At 50.4% G+C, this 17,047-nt stretch overlaps 2 protein-coding genes across 2 annotated transcripts; both read right to left on the bottom strand.

Annotated features, from left to right (window-relative positions):
* Window positions 1-2,797: 2,797 nt before the first annotated feature.
* NACA (nascent polypeptide associated complex subunit alpha) lies at window positions 2,798-14,627 on the bottom strand. Its single transcript, XM_037515032.2, has 8 exons — window positions 14,547-14,627; window positions 13,737-13,808; window positions 4,804-4,889; window positions 4,554-4,631; window positions 4,253-4,399; window positions 3,459-3,587; window positions 3,145-3,267; window positions 2,798-2,966 (listed from the first exon to the last, which is right to left on the bottom strand). The coding sequence occupies exons 2-8, from the start codon at window positions 13,804-13,806 to the stop codon at window positions 2,952-2,954; spliced, it is 648 nt and encodes a 215-aa protein (XP_037370929.1). The 5' UTR covers window positions 13,807-13,808; window positions 14,547-14,627; the 3' UTR covers window positions 2,798-2,951.
* Window positions 7,056-11,467, bottom strand: LOC119248155 (nascent polypeptide-associated complex subunit alpha, muscle-specific form-like; the record flags this gene model as incomplete). Its single annotated transcript, XM_054696832.1, has 3 exons — window positions 7,056-7,107; window positions 7,219-7,357; window positions 8,527-11,467. Coding segments are annotated over 3 exons (3,132 nt in total), but the record flags the coding sequence as incomplete, so codon positions are not given.
* Window positions 14,628-17,047: the final 2,420 nt, after the last annotated feature.

Here is a 17,047-nt window from a genome sequence, read left to right on the forward strand (position 1 = left end):
CGCTGGGTTGCGAAGATGCCTGCAGCCTCTGCAGCACCGGTTCAATCCCCGGCTGCTCCCGGCCACCAGAGGAGGGTCCCACATGGTGCGCAGACCTCTCCTGCCGCCCACTGCTCCCCTCAGCAGTATACTTCGGTCCTTCTGCCTGCTCTGCTCCCCGCTCTGGCTCTGGTGAATTTTCTTGCCCTCCTGCGCTTCTGGCTGTGCCCAGTGCTTGTATAAATAGATGAATAAAAATGGATAAATCTTTACAAAAAAAATTCAATTTAGGGCCTCCCTGGTGGTGCAGGGGTTAAGCACCGCACCGTGAAGTAATCCACAGCCTCTACAGCACAAGTTCGAACCCTGGCCAGCCAGGGAGAAACCCACATGGCGAGGCAAACCTCCCCTGTCTCGCCTCCTGCTCCCCTCAGCAGTGTATTTGTCAGTCTACTTGTTCTGTTCCCCACTGTCTTTGGTGGATCCTCTCACCCCCTGCATCTCTGGCCTGTACCCCAGCTCTTGTATGCATAAATATTTGAAAAAAATCCAATTTAACTGATTTTCCTTTTGCTGCCTTGCTTTTGTTGTGATTTAATTATTACCAAAATGAGTGACAGAGCTTTCCATTTTTTTTAAAAGATTTATTTTTATCCAAGAATTGGGGTACAGGCCAGAGGCATGGGAGGGTGAGGGGATTCACCAGAGACAGAGTGGGGAGCAGAACAGGCAGATGGACTGAAAGCACTGCTGAGGGGAGCAGTGGGGAGACAGGAGAGGTCTGCCATGCTATATGGGTTATCTCCCTGGCCAGAGGGGAATAGAACCCGTGCTGCAGACAGCTCCACAGCATAGTGCTCAACCCACTGCACCACCGGGGAGGCCCAAGTTTCAGATTTATGCATACAAGAACTGGGATACAGGCCAGAGGTGCTGAGGGTGAGAGGATTCACCAGAGACAGAGTGGGAAACAGAACAGGCAGACTGACCAAAATACACTGCAGCAGTGGGGAGACAGGAGAGGTCTGCTGCACCATGTGGGTAGCTCGTGCTGCAGAGAACTTCATAGCGCTGTGCTTAACCCCATGTGCCAGCAGGGAGGCCCTCTCCTGAGAGTTTTAAGGTCATATATAAGGGTCCAATTTTATTCTTTGCATGTGGATGTTAGTTTTTCCCAACACCATTTGTTAGGACCAGGTTCCTTTTTTTTTTTTTGAAGATTTATTTTTAGGGCCTCCCTGGTGGCGCAGGTGGTTGAGCACAGCGCTATGAAGCTGCCCGCAGCCTCTGCAGTGCCGGTTCGATCCCCGTCAGCCTTGGAGCAACCCACATGGAGAACAGACCTCTCCTGTTTCCCCCGCTGCTCCCCTCAGCAGTGTACTTCGGTCTGTCTGCCTGTTCTGTTCCCTGCTCTGTCTCTGGTGAATCCTCTCACGCTCCTGCACATCTGGCCTGCCCCCCGGCTCTTATATAAATAAAATAAATCTTTTAAAAAAAATTTTATTTTAAAACGAGAACTGGGGTACAGGCCAGATGCGCGGGAGGTTGAGAGGATTCACCGTTGACAGAGCGGGGAACAGAACAGGCAGACTGAAGAAATACACTGTTGAGGGGAGCAGTAGGCAAGTCAGGAGAGATCTGCTGTGCCATGTGGGATTCTCGCTGGCCTGCCAGGATCGAACCAGCGCTGCAGAGGCTGCGGACAGCTTCACAGTGCGGCGCACAACTACCTATGCCACCAAGGAGGCCCCAGGTTCCTTTTTAAATGATCAAATGAACAGCTGGGTCATCTATTAGCTGTTAACTGGAAATAAACATGGGAAAATTTTCACAGGGTGGATAATTGAACTTGGGTATCTTGGAACTGAAGATGGAGATTTAAGAAAAATGAGAATGGTATTAAGAAAACTAATTTGAAGAAGGCAAGAGAGGGGGGGCCTCCCTGGTGGCACAGCAGGTTGAGCCCCGCACTGTGAAGCTGTCCGCAGCCTCTCAGCACGGGTTTGATTCCCGGCCTGCCAGGGAGCAACCCACAGGGTGCACCAGACCTCTCCTGTCTTGACCGCTGCTCGCCTCAGCAGTGTCCTCGGTCTGTCTGCCTCTTCTGCTCCCTTCTCTCTCTGGTGAATTCTCTCACCATCCCGTGCCTCTGACCTGTACTCCAGTTCTTATATAAACAAATAATCTTAAAAAAAAAAAAAAAAAAAAAAAAAAAAAAAAAAAAAAGAAGTGGCTATCTTTTGGACAAGTCATTTAACCTCTTTGGTCTTTAATTTTAGCTCACATCTAAGTAACACCCTCTCTCATAGAGATCAGGAAGACTGAATTCAGGGCCTCCCTACCATGAGTAGGCGCAGCAGACTTCTCCTATCTTTCCTGCTGCTCCTCAGCAGTGTATTTTGGGAAGTCTGCCTGTTCTTTTCCTCACTTCGTCTCTGGGGAATCCTCTCACCACCAACCCCCGCCCGCACCTCTGGCCTGTACCTCAGTTTTTGTATGCATAAATAAAAATCTTTAGGGGAGAAAAAAAAAAAAAAGACTGAATTCAGTGACATCTAAACTTTAGTTGCAAAAAGATTTCCACAAAGTTAAACTTTACTCTTCTTGGGACTTCTATATAGTGATCTGTATTGAGAAAGATTGCAGGATAGAGAAGGGCTATCTATTAGGTCCCAATAGATGACTTTTTATGAGAGATAAAAAAGCTGAGATTTTAAGCGGGGAATCTGTGGCACTATAACTTTTTTCAACTAAACTCTTAAGAGTAATTTATGAATGTGTTCTCCTTTTTAGAGGCCTTCATGGTTTTTTTCTGGGAAGAGACCAGGGAACTGCTGAGTTCATCCAACAAGAAGCATAACTTTATTAATGATAGAAACAGTACAAATTTCAAACCAAGCTGCAATCACTCTCTTGAAACACCAAAGGAAAAAAAAAAAAAAAAAAGAAAAAAAGTCCCCCTTTTCAGATGATTACATTGTTAATTCCTGTAAGAGAAAAAGAGATCCTCATCAGTAGTTTTAGACAAATGGAGAGAATTCAGGTCATGAAAATAATCTGAAGCAACTCAGAACAGGCTTTAAGCATGAGACTTCTTAACTGGTTGATAGTCAGTATAACTTGGTCAGGCAAAGGGAGTCAAAGGATAAAGATCTGGACACTCACCATAATAGCATTTACAATATCATTACTGTTGTTCTTCAGGGCTCGTACTGCCTTTGCTCTTGACACATTTGCTTGTGACATGACCAATTCTATGTCCTTAACTTCCACACCTGTTTCATCAACCTAAGAGAGGGGAAAAAACACACGACAAAGTAAAGGCAAGAGCAACTTTTGCTTTTCTTTGAAGTCAGGAGTCTTGTCAATCTAGTACTTAAAACACAGGGTTCAAGAGGCTAAAGACAACATAATCTTCCTACTAACACAAATATTACTATCTGGAGGGGATTAAAAATATAAAAGATTTCCTTGTATACCTCTTCCTCTTCACTCTCCTCTTGTACAGTTGGAGTCTGTGTGTTTTCTTGAATGTTTGAGACAGCTTCACCTTGAACTTTGAATTTTTCGGCAGCTGCCAGCTGTGCTTGTTGAGATAAATCCTCAATCTGTAGGGCAGAGAAAACAGACTCATGTGAGCGGGTCAGTCAGCAGCAGATGAATCATTTTACTTCTTCCAAAATCTCACTCTAAACTCACTTCAGATTAATTTACTACATAGCTTTAAACTGTTTGCCCTTTCTTTTTTAAAGATCTATTTATTTATGTATTTATGTGTTTATTTATTTATACATACATACAAGCACTGGGTACAGTCAGAAGAACGGGAGGGTGAGAGAATTCACCAGAGCCAGAGCGGGGAGCAGGGCAGGCAGAAGAGGCCTGTGCACCATGTGGGACCCTCACCCGGAGGCCGGGGATCTAACTGGCGCTGCAGAGGTTGCAGGCAGCTTTGAACCCAGCGCTCAATCACTGCGCCACTGGGGAGGCCCAAACTGTTTGCCCTTTCTATCTTTGGAGGAAGAAAAGTAGCATAGGTCTAAAGCAGTGGTTTTCCACCAGGGATGGATACGATTTTGCGTCAGCACCCCCCAGGACAACCGTCAATCTCCGCAGATTTTTTTTTGGTTACTACACTAGATATAATTCTGCTAAGTATCTGGGATACATAGGACGGCTCTTCTACAATGAAGAATCATCTGACCCAAAATGTCAACAATGCTGAGGTTGAGAAACCCTGGGTTAGACCAACTATCAAGAAAAGTTTACCTACCTTTGCTTCCCCAAAAACTATGTAGGTATCGGAAGCTGGGCTCTTGTAGACATCTGGTTTTGTGATGACAAAGAGGATATTCTTAGATTTCCGGATAGTGACTCTAGTAACCCCTGTAACCTGTCGAAGACCCAGTTTGGACATAGCCTGAAGAATAGAAAAGAACATGTTTTCAACTTCTTTACAACTACTGGATTTTCTGCTGAACGTGACTATGCCTACCGTTAGTGCCACTGTAACTGTGCTCGCTAAAGCTGGCTTAACAGCAACGCTCATGCTTGTTTATAACGTAAAATCTCACCTTGCGTGCCTTCTTTTCACTCCGGCTCTGTTTTGCTTTACTGACTGGCTCTTCATCGATTTCAGCTGCCGCTGCCAGCTATTGAGATAAGAATTTTGAGTAAACTGGAATGAAGACCAGGACAACAGTTTCGCGTGGTTCCCACTTTATAAAGGTTCACAGCTTCAAACACATGGTAAGCTTCTCTGGCCACCACAGCTTACCACTGCTTCCTTGACCCAAGTGCTTATCCCAGTAAGAGAACACCAACCTGCGCTTGCTGTGTGGTTGCCTGTGTGGAATCCTGTTCCTCGAGTTCTGGTACTGATTCATCACTATCAGATTCTGTTCCAGAGCCTAAGATGACAGATAACTTTCATTATTTTATAGATTATACGGAGGAGACAAGACACGTCCTGCCTGAACTAGAGAGAGGTTACTGGTTTATATTAGCACTCACAAAGCTAAATGTAAACCAAATGACTCAGGTGAAGCTAGTTTGACTGCCCCCAACTCAGTCACAAACTAGTGTGTACACATCCATTAAAGACCCAGCCCCAGAAATGAAAGGTAATTACTAGAAACTTCTGAAACTTCCTTTCACTCAAGCTTTTCATTTCTTGGCATCAGCAAACACCAGAATGACCTATGAAACTCCAAATTCTACTCAATAGCCCAACCATCCCAGAAAAGTTCTGGCAGACAAAGAGTCTCTAGAAAAACCTAAGTGAGAAAAAAGATAAGGCCATATTGTGGAGGTACCCCAGGGAAGGTGTTTTCCCCTCATCTTTTAGACTGGGTTGGGGAGGCCAGAAGCAGTTGTGTACACACATTTGATCTTATTCTCAAACCACATTAACAAAGTAATTTGATCTAATCAACAAGGCTTTAAGATCTTCTTTTTGTTCATAGCCTTAAGATTCTTAGTAATGCCGACCTAGAATTCTCATAGTCTCTCTACTACATACTGTCCTGTGACCTCTCCTAATTCTTCCAAACATAATTCACATATTTTAAGTTTCCTTAAATTGAAAGGCCAAGCATCAATCAAGACTACTGAGGAAAAAAATGCATATACCTGCACCATTCTCAGGCTAGGAAAAATAGATCTAAGAAAAGGGTGTCCTTGGGCAACTGGTCATTACTAAGTCAAAGGAATGAAAAATTCAAATTGCTTCGGATTTGCCATTATTTATATAGCAACTTCCAGGCCCAGGGACAGGTTAGTGATGTGGAGAGATCAGAGCATATTAAAGGTCTAGTAGCTCTTGGTTTTCAATGTCAGATCAGTTAGGTTAAGCAACAACAACAAAAACAGACCCAGGGTTAGTCTGGACCATGTTACACAAGATGATACACAAGACTCTCTGAGGTGATGAAAACCAAGATTCTGTTTCACATTTAAAATGGTCTATGTTCTACATCCAAACACAAGCATGAATACTGGAGAAGGTGGCGCATCCTAGGGTTAGTATTGGTGGGTGGCCCCCAGGAGGAGTGTGGGCAACACACCATGCACACAGCAAACCAAGGCAAATACCCTTGTTGTTCTTCAGAACAGGTTGCTTGGCAGAGGGGGTTGGGACAGGGATCCCAGCAGGTTTGGGGGTGGGCATGTTGACGAGGACCGACTGGAAAGGCACGCCCCCAGAGATTGGTTCCGGGGGAATCAGAGGCGGCAGCTCATCCTCATCAGTAGGGGCTAGGGGCTTACAGTGTGATTCCAGCACCAGCCCAGTTGAGGACGGCAGACACTGCTGTTTAGGAAGCAGAGGGGGAACTGGGGAGGGTGCAAGAGGCAGAGAGGCTGAGGGAGTGGGTGCTGGAGAGACAGATGTTGAGCTGGCATTAGGCAGGACCTCAGAGGCAGCTGTTGATAGAGGGGCAGCTGCCTCAGACTCAGGATGAACGGCCAAGGGACAGCCCTTTGGGGAATGAGAAGAATCCTTGCCTTTCACGGGAGCAACAGGGATGGTTTTTGTAGCCTTTGAAGAGCCTTTGGGAGGTGACACTGTCAGTTGGGGGGCTGGAGTTGCTGGAGAAAGGGGTTCTTTAGCACCACTCTTAGCTGAGGGATCTGAAGTAGCTGACCTCTTCTTGGCCTGTGGACCTTTTTGAGTGGCTGCTGTGACGACTGGTGCACTTTCAGAAGCTGAGGCAGCAAGTACTGTTTTGAGCGCCTTGGGGTCTTTTTTTACTGGGAGTCCTTTAGCTACCTGAGGGGTTGCAGACCCCAGAGGGCACGTAACTGAAACTGGGGAAGGAGGGGAGTTTTGGGGGGATGCAACTGTTGGGCTCTCTTTGGGGGTTAGAGTTGCTGGAGCCCCTTTGGAGGAGGGAGTTGCTGAGGCTTTTGTGGGGGCTGGAGCTGTTAGGTCTCCCTTGGAGGAAGAAGTAAGAGCTGAGGGTGATAGGGTAGCTTGGGTTCTTTTGGGAGAGGGTGGAGGAGTTTTTGAAGGGGTGGGGGCCACTGGAGACTCTTTGAGGCAGGGAGGAGTCACAGCTGGCGGATTGGAGGCCTCTTTAGAGGATGAGGTTGATGGGCCCCTTTTGGGGGATGGGGTAGCTGGCATCCCTTTGGGAGAGAGAGGAGCAGCAGTCGAGGGAGTACGGGCCCCTTTGGAGGATGGGGTAGCTGGTGTTCCTTTAGGAGAGGATGGAGTCACAGCCGGGGGAGTGGGGGCACCTTTGGGGGATGGAGTAACTGGGGTCCCTTTGGAAGAGGGTGGAGCTACAGATGAGGGAGTGGGTGTTCCTTTGGGAGAGGATGGAGCTGCAGTTGGGGGAGTGGGAGCACCTTTGGGGGATGGGGTAGTAGCTGGGGTCTGTTTGGGAGAGGGAGGAGGAGCACCTAAGGGATCAGAGGTCCCTTTGGGAGTCTGGGCAGCTGCGGTCCCTTTGGGGGTCTGAGCAGCTGGGGTCCCTTTGGGGGATGGGGCAGCTGAGATCCCTTTGGGAGAGGAAGGTAAGGCAGCTGAGGGGTCAGAGGCCCCTTTGGGGGATCGGGTAGCTGGGGTCCCTTTGGGAGATGGGGCAGCTGGGGTTCCTTTGGGAGAGGGAGGAGTGGCAACTGAGGGGTCAGAGACCCCTTTGGGGGATCGGGTAGCTGGGGTCCCTTTGGGAGAGGGAGGAGTGGCAGCTGAGGGGTCAGAGGCCCCTTTGGAGGATTGGGTAGCTGGAGTCCCTTTTGGGGATGAGGCAGCTGGGGTCCCTTTGGGAGAGGGAGGAGAGGCAGCTGAGGGAGCAGAGGTCCCTTTGGGGGATGGGGCAGCTGGGGTCCCTTTGGGAGAGGGAGGAGAGGCAGCTGAGGGATCAGAGGCTCCTTTGGGGGACTGGGTAGCTGGTATCCCTTTGGGGGATGGGGCAGTTGGGAGCCCTTTGGGAGACAGGGTAGCTGGGGGAGCAGGAGCAGGGGCCCCTTTGGGGGGTGGGGTAGCTGGCATCCCTTTGGGAGAGAGAGGAGTGGCAGCTGAGGGGTCAGAGGCCCCTTTGGGAGATGGGGTAGCAGGGGCCCCTTTGGGAGAGGGAGGACTGGCAGTCTGGGTAATGGTGGCACCTTTAGGGGAGGGGGTAGCTGGGGCCTCTGTGGGGGATGGTGTAGCTGAAGTCCCTTTGGGAGAGGAAGCAGCAGCAGCCTGGGGAATGGGGGCACCCTTTGGGGATGGGGTAGCTGGGGCAACTTTGGGAGAGGGAGGAGCAGCAGTTTGGGGAACAGGGCCCCCTTTTGGAGATGGGGTAGCTGGGGTTCCTTTGGGAGAGGGCGGAGCAGCAGTTTGGGGAACAGGGCCCCCTTTTGGGGATGGGGCAGCTGGGGTTCCTTTGGGAGAGGGAGGAGCAGCAGTTTGGGGAGCAGGGCCCTCTTTTGGGGATGGGGCAGCTGGGGTTCCTTTGGGAGAGGGCAGAGCAGCAGTTTGGGGAACAGGGCCCCCTTTTGGGGATGGGGCAGCTGGGGTTCCTTTGGGAGAGGGAGGAGCAGTAGTTTGGGGAACAGGGCCCCCTTTTGGGGATGGGGCAGCTGGGGTTCCTTTGGGAGAGGGAGGAGCAGCAGTTTGGGGAACAGGGCCCCCTTTTGGGGATGGGGCAGCTGGGGTTCCTTTGGGAGAGGGAGGAGCAGTAGTTTGGGGAACAAGGCCCCCTTTTGGGGATGGGGCAGCTGGGGTTCCTTTGGGAGAGGGAGTAGTTTGGGGGGCAGGGCCCCCTTTCAGAGGTGGAGGGGTGGTAACTGGGGGAGCAGGGCTCCCTGTGGGTGATGGGGTAGCTGGGGTCCCTTTTGGAGAGAGACACTGCTTCTTGGCTGGTGATCCTTTAGAGACTTGAAAAGAAAGATTGGTCTCTGGAAGATCAGAAGTTTCCACTGGAGAAGCAGGGGATGAGAGAGTTCCAGCAAGAGTGTTGGGGACAGCAGGTACACTTTTAGATTCAGAAGGAGTTGAACCCTTCTTGGCTGGAAGTCTTTTAGTCTGAGAAGACACACTATTTCCCAAAGGAGATGGAGAGTCAGCGAAGCAAGTGCCTTTGGAAGATGCACCAGAGTCCTCACTAGAGTGTCCTTCAGGAGAGGAAGCCAGAGGCGCCAGTCCTGAAGGAGGAGAAATTCCAGGACTTGTCTTTGCTCCCTGAGGAGGACCAGCTGGAGGAAGAGGGGGCTCAGACTTCACCACAGTAGCTGGAGAAGCAGCAACATTCCAGGGTGACAAAGTTGTAAGGCTATTCTCAGAGGTTGGAGGAATCAAAGGTAAAGTTGTACTAGTGGAAGTGCACTCTCTGGCCAGGTGGCTTTTAGGAGCTAAAGAGACAGCTCCTTCTAGAAAAGGGCTGGGTGCAGCTGTAGGAGTGGAAGCATGATTGGCAGCTGCAGAAGCCAACCCAGCAGTGGCAGCACTTTCAAATGGAAATGGAGCCATGGCTGGGGTAGAGAGAGAACTTTTAAGAACACCAGTGGGGTCTGGGCTTACATATGGATCTGTCCTGATTACAGATGTTGGGGAGGTAACATCTGCGAGAGAGGGAGCAGCACTGGCTGGCTTAACTATAGGGAGAGTTTCTACAAGGCCCTTCTTTGCTAACACGGCTTCAGGAGGAGAGAGCTCCAGAGATGATGTATTTTGGGGAGAGGGGGGATGTTTAGCGGTTGCCAGGGCTAGTGGCAGTAAAGTAGGTTCTTTCTTGGTAGGGGTTCCTGCCTGGGTGGGTGAAATAGGGGCTCCCACAGGAGATGCAGGTACAGCTTGTGCATCTTTCTGTGTTGGGAACTTCACCAACACTGAAGCAGGGAGACTTTTGGAATCCTCAGGGGATGGCAGGGGAGAGACTGACAGGCCCAGAGTAGGTGTTATTTGAGGAGTAGGTAGCTCTTTGGCAGTCACAGGCGCCAAAACCAAGGCAGCATGAGAAGTGGAGTCCTTACTGTTTATGAGACCTGATGAAATTGGAGGAGAGACACAAGGAGCTACTGTAGAGGGGTTAGTCATCACAAGTGGGGTGGTTCCAACAGAAGAAACAGGAATTTCTGTCAGGCTAGAACTACCTGAAGTAGCAGGAATCTGGGCCACCGAAGACTTATGTGTGGCATTAGGAGAACCTTTGATGAGAGAGGCTGTAGGAGACAATGATGAAGTGTCAGCTACATCCAAGGAACCAGAAGGGCTGTTGGTGGCTACGCTAGTGATAGCAGAGGAGCCTTTGTCAACAGAGAGAGCCAGAGGGGAAGCCGGAGCCCCCACTGCAACAGTAGCCACAGCAGCAGGAACCACATTTCTGGAAGGAAAGGGAGGAATTACAGATCTCTGAGAAGGGTGTGAGGCCCCAGAGGCCCGCACGGAAGAATGATCTACAGAAACAGTATTCACTGTAGGATCTGACCAGGCCAAAGAGCCAAGAGAACTCTGACGCAGCGATGCAGAATGAGAGTCCAGAGAAGTGAGAAAAGCCGGAGGGGCGCCGGGAGTTACAGGACTAGGCTGGACTGAAAGAGACAAGGCAGCAGGTGGGCTAAGGGGTCCCTGAAGACTGAGGCTTACAGGATTTTGTGGAGAAGTCAGAGCTGAGGAAGCAGGGATGCCTTTGACCTGAGGGGACGTGATGGCGAGAGGGGTGGTGGGTGGGGTCTGAAAACAGGAGGACATTCCAGATTGAACAGAGGCTACAGGAGACACAAAATGGGAAGGAACAGCACTGACTATACCTGGAGGCATGGGGGTACCTTTTGGATTAGGGTCTACTTGAGAGGAAACTTCAACAGGAGAGGGCTTTGGTTCTGAGGAAGCAGTGGGAGCTGCCAGAGATTTCATGGCCCCTGGGTTAGCTACAGTGACTGAAGGTGAACCGAGAGGGCGAGGTGGAAAAGCAGCACTCTTCTGGACTGAGTGGGGAGCCAAGGCTGCCAGAGACAAGGGCGCTGAAGAGGAATGGGCACCTTTCAGTGTTGGAGCTATCATGGGAGAGGCCAGAGCTAAAGCAGCTGGGGAGATGGGAGGCCCTATTAGGTTCGGCAGGAAAACTGGGGTATCAGGGATAGCCCCCAAAGGAACGGTTGTCTCAGAGGAAGACTGGGGAAAAGGTCTTTCAAAAGGGGTTACTGAGGCAATGGGAGAAGGAGAAAGGAAAGGGGAAGGCTGGCAAGGGGTCGGTAGGGGGCACTGAGGGGGCGGTGCCAGCGGGTAAGGAGTGGGGGGAAGGGTAGGTTCAGGCTGCCCTAAGGCAGCAGTAACACTCAAGGCTGAAGACACAGGGAGCACAGCTGGAGGAGAAAAGCAAAAAAGGGAATAAAGAAGGAAAGGGAAGGAAAAAAAACAAAGGTGAGTTACGCAGCCCAACTTGGTACAACATGCCTCACAGGAAACACTGCAATTTTTAATCTGAGGATGACAGTCACCACGCAGGATTAGACAAAGGTGACAGGCAAGAGCAACCTTCCCCAAATACACTCCAGTTGGTCATGTAAGACTACCTCCCTTTTCTTATCTCCCACATTTCCCAAGTTCTACCAAAATAAATTAACTATTTTAGGGTGGAAATAAGCCTCCGAGCAGCAGCCTTTCAGGCTCTAAATAGAGATCACAGGCCCAGGAGCAGAAACAGCAGTTTCCTACCCTTCCCAGTCGTGCCCCCGCCAGCCCTATTCCTAAATCTTTCTCACAGGAAAAACAACTGCAGGACAGCGCCTGTCCTCTGCAGTCCACTCAGGAGCTTCAACAGACGCACACTGAGAACTGAAACAAGGAAGGTAGCGAGTGGGGAGAATGATGGAAAATCAGAGCTGAATGAGGGGAGGTGGGGAAAAAAAAAGTCTTTATATGCTCAGGCTTCCACTCGGTCAGGCAAACTCTGTTTGAAAAAAGTCTTAGGAAGGGCTCTCTCATCTAATTCAATTCTTCCCAAAGCTGAAACTCTTCAGAATTTAATAATGAGTATTAAACACGAACACATTTCGTCTCCCCTATGCTCCGTTTACTTACCCAAAACCAACCAACCAAAAAACCCAACCACAAATTGGCTGGACTCCATGGACTTTACAGGCCTTCCTATGTAATGTCAGCTCTTCAGACATCAATCTGAAGATTAATTAGAACTTCAGAAGAGCGCTTAGTCACAAGGGTAGGGACTCTATTATGAAACTGTAACCCAACTTGTTAAACCAGACTGGTCTATTTTGGAAGCAAGGAACTGAAGTGGAGAGACTACACTAGATACCCACCCTTTAATCTGGATAAGTATGTCATCCTGCCAAAATAGACCAATATTTGGCACTACTGTAAAGCTAAGCAAAAGCTTTTCTGAATGATGGAAAAATACCATACTTGCTATTCAGGAGATAACACAGGATTAGATCAACAAATGTTCAACACCCAGAAAGGAGTATTAAAAAAAAGCCCACACAACATCTAAATTCACATTTTTCTCAACCGCTAATTTTGAAATTCTTAAGAATCCTACTACAGAAGAGACAGGTGGCTCAACCAGTTTTTTTCCTGGAAAGTTGGTAGGTCAAAATCTTAAGACTACAGTACAAATCACTTGCTTTAAACACCATAACCAACTCCCTGAGTTTCACATTCATCCTAATAATTAGTTTTGAAGTGGGAAGCTAAATTTGCCTTAATTTCAGCCTCCAAATTTATAAAATCAAATCATTCAAAAAGACTCGTTAAGGTCTTGTTTAGCACTGAAATTATAAGATGTGTAGAGACGAGTCTTTTATTTTTTCCTTTCCTTAAGTCCCCTGTAGTTGGAGGGTTTCATATAGCTCATTCCCCAGCTCAGGGGCCTCCCTCTTATTTTTTTTCTAGCAGCTGTACTAATCCCTTCAGCTGCTAAAACCAGACAGGTGGAGACAGAGAATCTCAATGCTTTAATTATAAACAACGCTATTTTAATTCCAAGAGACAGAAATTGCCCTTAACTGGCAGGTGGAGCTTAAAAACAAAATGACAAAAAACCCCAATGAATTTACTACTAAAAAAAGAATGAAGATGGCGCTGAGTAAGAAGAGTCTCTTCCATTTAGTTCTGCACAACTGACTCAGCAAGCAGACTATCTCCAAAATTTCCTTTCCTTACCTCAAGTTACTGGAGAAGTCTTTGAACCAGAATTCAAAACTTGCCTTTACACTGTGTCCTACATGCATTCACTGCAAAGCTGAAGAGCAAAGGCGTCCATCCTGGGCTCTGAGGAGCGTGCTACAGCATGACTCCAGCACCACCATCTCAGCCCCAGTCCACAAAACCAGTCAACCTAGGAGGCCCCGAGGCCCCGTCGGAGGGCACATCTACCAGCAGCGCGTCTCATCCAGACATGTGACAAGGCACAGCGCCAAGCTCTGCCATCTAAAGCCTTGAGGCAACTCGCTGGCCGGACCTTTGGGAAAGCTCAGGTCTCCGCGGCCTGCCAGGGCGTCACTCAGCTCCGAGAGGCAGAATCACAGCCCTTCCCAGTCCCGGTTTTCTTCCTCGAGCTGGGGCTTTCACAGCACAACCCCACACTGCACCAAGCAGCCTTCCCTGCCCCCACACTGAAAGGCCATTGTTTTTACTCCACGCCCGCCCGCATGAACGCCCTCCCCGAGGACAGCAGCTCGCCTGGACTCTCCTCCCCGGGCAAGCTCCGGCCGCATCTCCTTTCCGGAGCTGACTCCGCGCACCGCAGCGCACCCTTCCCGAGGCGGACACTCCGGCCCTCAGGCGAGGAGGGCCCAGGCCCACCTACCTGTCTCGGCCTGGGGCTGGGGCAGCTCCTGCTCGGTAGCAGGGACGGTTTCTGTGGCTTCGCCGGGCATTTCTGAAGGAAAGGAAGAGAAGGGAGGCCTGAATTGGCTGCGATCTGTTTAGGAAAACAAATCAGTCGAGAATTTTTAAAAATTCTGGGGACGACGGTTATGAAAACATCCCGAGAGTGTGCGGGACGGCCCCCCAAAGTAGCTGGGGACGGGCGAGTAGCGACTTCGGGGCTCTCCTCACGCAAACCGCCGCCGCGGCGCCCGCCGCCCGCACGGCGTCCTCGGCCCGGGAGCCGGGCCCGGTCGGGCTCCCCCGGGCCCCGGGGGGCCGCAGGGCCTCCTCTCCCACCGCCCGCGCCGCCCAGGCGGGGCCTCTGGGACCCCCGTCTGCGGACTTTCGGGGACCGGGAGGGGACAGGGAGCCAGGAGCCACATCCCTCGCGCGTCACAATCCGAGCAGTGTGAGGGCGCCAAGGCCGTGACCCCGCAACCGCCTCTGGCTCCCAGCGAAGCCCTTGCCCCCAACGACAGACGCCCCCCGCCCCGCCCCTCACACCGCGACCCCCCACCCCGGCGCAGGACCCCGGCCCGGCCCGCCGCCCTTCGGCTCCGCGGCCAGGACACCCAGTGCAGAGCCCATTTTGTCCCGCGGCGGCCCCAAGGCCACACTCCTCAGGGCCGGGCAGGAACCCGACAGGCGCGCAAAGCCTCCCCTATCCTCAGCTCCCCGTCCCCGGGGCGGCTTGGCTCGCCCAATAGGCAGATGGACGCGGATAGAGAGCAGCGGCGGAGACACTTACTGTGAGGGGAACGCGGAACCAAGATGGCGGCAGAGAGAGAGCGACCGAGAGCGTGACCCGCGCCTGTTGCAGAGAGAAGCCCGGCGGACGGGGCGGGGCCGGGATTCGATTCCGGGTCAGGAGCTGGCGCCAGGCGCTTCCTCCAGCGGGTGACTCGTCCCTGCTCCCCGCGGGGGTGACGACGAGGCTAAATAAGGCTAAGAATGCGGAGCCGGGCGCGCAGGCCCGGCAGGAATTCTCTCCTTGGGTGGCCGGTCCCTGCCGTCTCCCAAGTCGAGGCCTCTTTAAACCCCGAGAGAAACTGGTGAGAGAAGCAACTTGCTGTGCCCGCGGTCAGCGAAGAAGCCACAGCGCTTATTTTAGCGACTTCCCTTTCTCAAATGCAGAAAAATAAGGCATTAAATAATATCGACTGCCACTGAGCAGCCACACCAGTGGGAAGTAGCAGTGACCTAGGTTCACCCTCAGTTATTTTTGGAATGCATAATTTGGCCCAACTTTGAAATTATTTAATGTCTATAGATTCCCTTCTCCACGAAAAAGAACACAAACAGTTCTTTCTGCCTGCTATTGGGGCACTTTTTGGATAGCCTTCAACATGCTGTTTTATTCTACGGTTCCAGGACACCGTGTTAAGAGCCCATGCTTTAACCAGTAGGATTCTTGACAATGTAAAATCAGTGTTTTTGTTAATGAAAGGTCAAGACCCCCCTACACTCTCAGCCCTACAAATGGACTAAATAAATCTATACCTGGATCACCTAATTATCTGACACTATTTGATCTAATGGCTTTAAGACAATTGAGGCTGCCTTTAAGAGAAGTCGCGAGGGCCTCCCCGGTGGCTCAGCGGTTGAGCACTGGGTTGCAAAGCTGCCCGCAGCCTCTGCAGTGCAGGTTCAATCCCCGGCTGCTCCCCAGCCACCGGAGGAGGGTCCCACATGGCGCGCAGACCTCTCCTGCCGCCTGCTGCTCCCCTCAGCAGTGTACTTCGGTCCCTCTGCCTGCTCTGCTCCCCGCTCTGGCTCTGGTGAATTCTCTCACCCTCCCGCGCTTCTGACTGTACCCAGTGCATGTATAAACAAAACAAACAAACCAGCAAACAAATAAAGCATGCCTCTATAAAAAAAAAAAAAAAAAAAAAGAGAAGTCGCGAACTTTTAAAATGCTCTGAAAGGGCCTCCCCGGTGGTGCAGCGGTTGAGCGCTGGGTTGCGAAGCTGCCCACAGCCTCTGCAGCGCCAGTTCGATCCCCGGCTGCTCCCCGGCCACCAGAGGAGGGTCCCACATGGTGCGCAGACCTCTCCTGCCGCCCGTTGCTCCCCTCAGCAGTGTACTTCAGTCCTTCTGCCTGCTCTGCTCCCCACTCTGGCTCTGGTGAATTCTCTCACCCTCCCATGCTTCTGACTGTACCCAGTGCATGTATAAACAAACAAATAAATAAAAATAAATCTTTAAAAAAAAAAATGCTCTGAAAGCCATTTTCAAATTTGAGGATTAGTATCGGTGAATTAGGAATAAAAAAATAGTGGCATTTACCAGGAGTGAGAAATTCTGAAATTTTCTTCAGACAGTAGAGATGATATTGTGGAGTAATTAACATGAACCTGAAGCCTGGCTCCTTTGTCTGAAGGAGGGAATAGGTTCTTCATAGGATTGTTAGGGAGATTAAAATTGTAGATAGAATTAATTTCTAAGTAAGTAAATGATCTGGAAGATTTTTCAATGCAGTCTACCGACATCAGAAGAAAAGGTCAGAGCTTCCCTGGTGGCACAGGGGTTTGAGTCTCAGTGCTATCAAGTTATTGCCAGCCACTGCAGCATGAGTTCTATGCCCCGCTGCCTGTTTTGCTTCCCACTCTGTCTCTGGTGGATCCTCTCACTACCTCTTGCCAACACTCCAGTTTTTTTTTTTTTGTTTTGCCTTTTTTAAAGATCTATCTATCTGTCTATCTATCTATCTATCTATCTATCTATCTATCTATCTATCTATTATTTCTGCGCGCCATGTGGGACCCTCCTCCAGTGGCCGGGGAGCAGCCGGGGATCGAACCGGCACTGCAGAGGCTGCGGGCAGCTTCGCAACCCAGCGCTCAACCGCTGCGCCACCGGGAGGCCCCTCTTTTTTTTTTTAAAGATTTTATTTATGCATACAAGAACTGGGGTATAGGCCAGAAGTGTGGGCAGTGAGAGGATTCACCAGAGACAAGAGTGGGGAACAGAAAAGGCAGACTGACTGAAGTACACTGCTGAGGGGAGCAGTGGGCTAGTCAGGAGAGGTCTGCTGCACCATGTGGGGCACTGGGGATCGAACTCAAGCTGTAATGGCTGTGGATAGCTTCATAGTGCTGCGTCTTAACACCTTGCACCACCAGGGAGGCCCAACCAGGGAGGCCCGTATACTCCAGTTCTTGTATGCATAAATAAGTAGTTAATCTTTAAAAAAAAAATAAAAGTCAACATGAAGTGGTGTGAACCAATACTTCTGAAACATACAGTGTT

The sequence above is a fragment of the Talpa occidentalis genome, unplaced genomic scaffold, assembly GCF_014898055.3.
Source record: "Talpa occidentalis isolate TD23 unplaced genomic scaffold, MPIMG_talOcc4v2.1 talOcc4.16, whole genome shotgun sequence".
In the NCBI taxonomy this organism is placed as follows: Eukaryota; Metazoa; Chordata; class Mammalia; order Eulipotyphla; family Talpidae; genus Talpa; species Talpa occidentalis.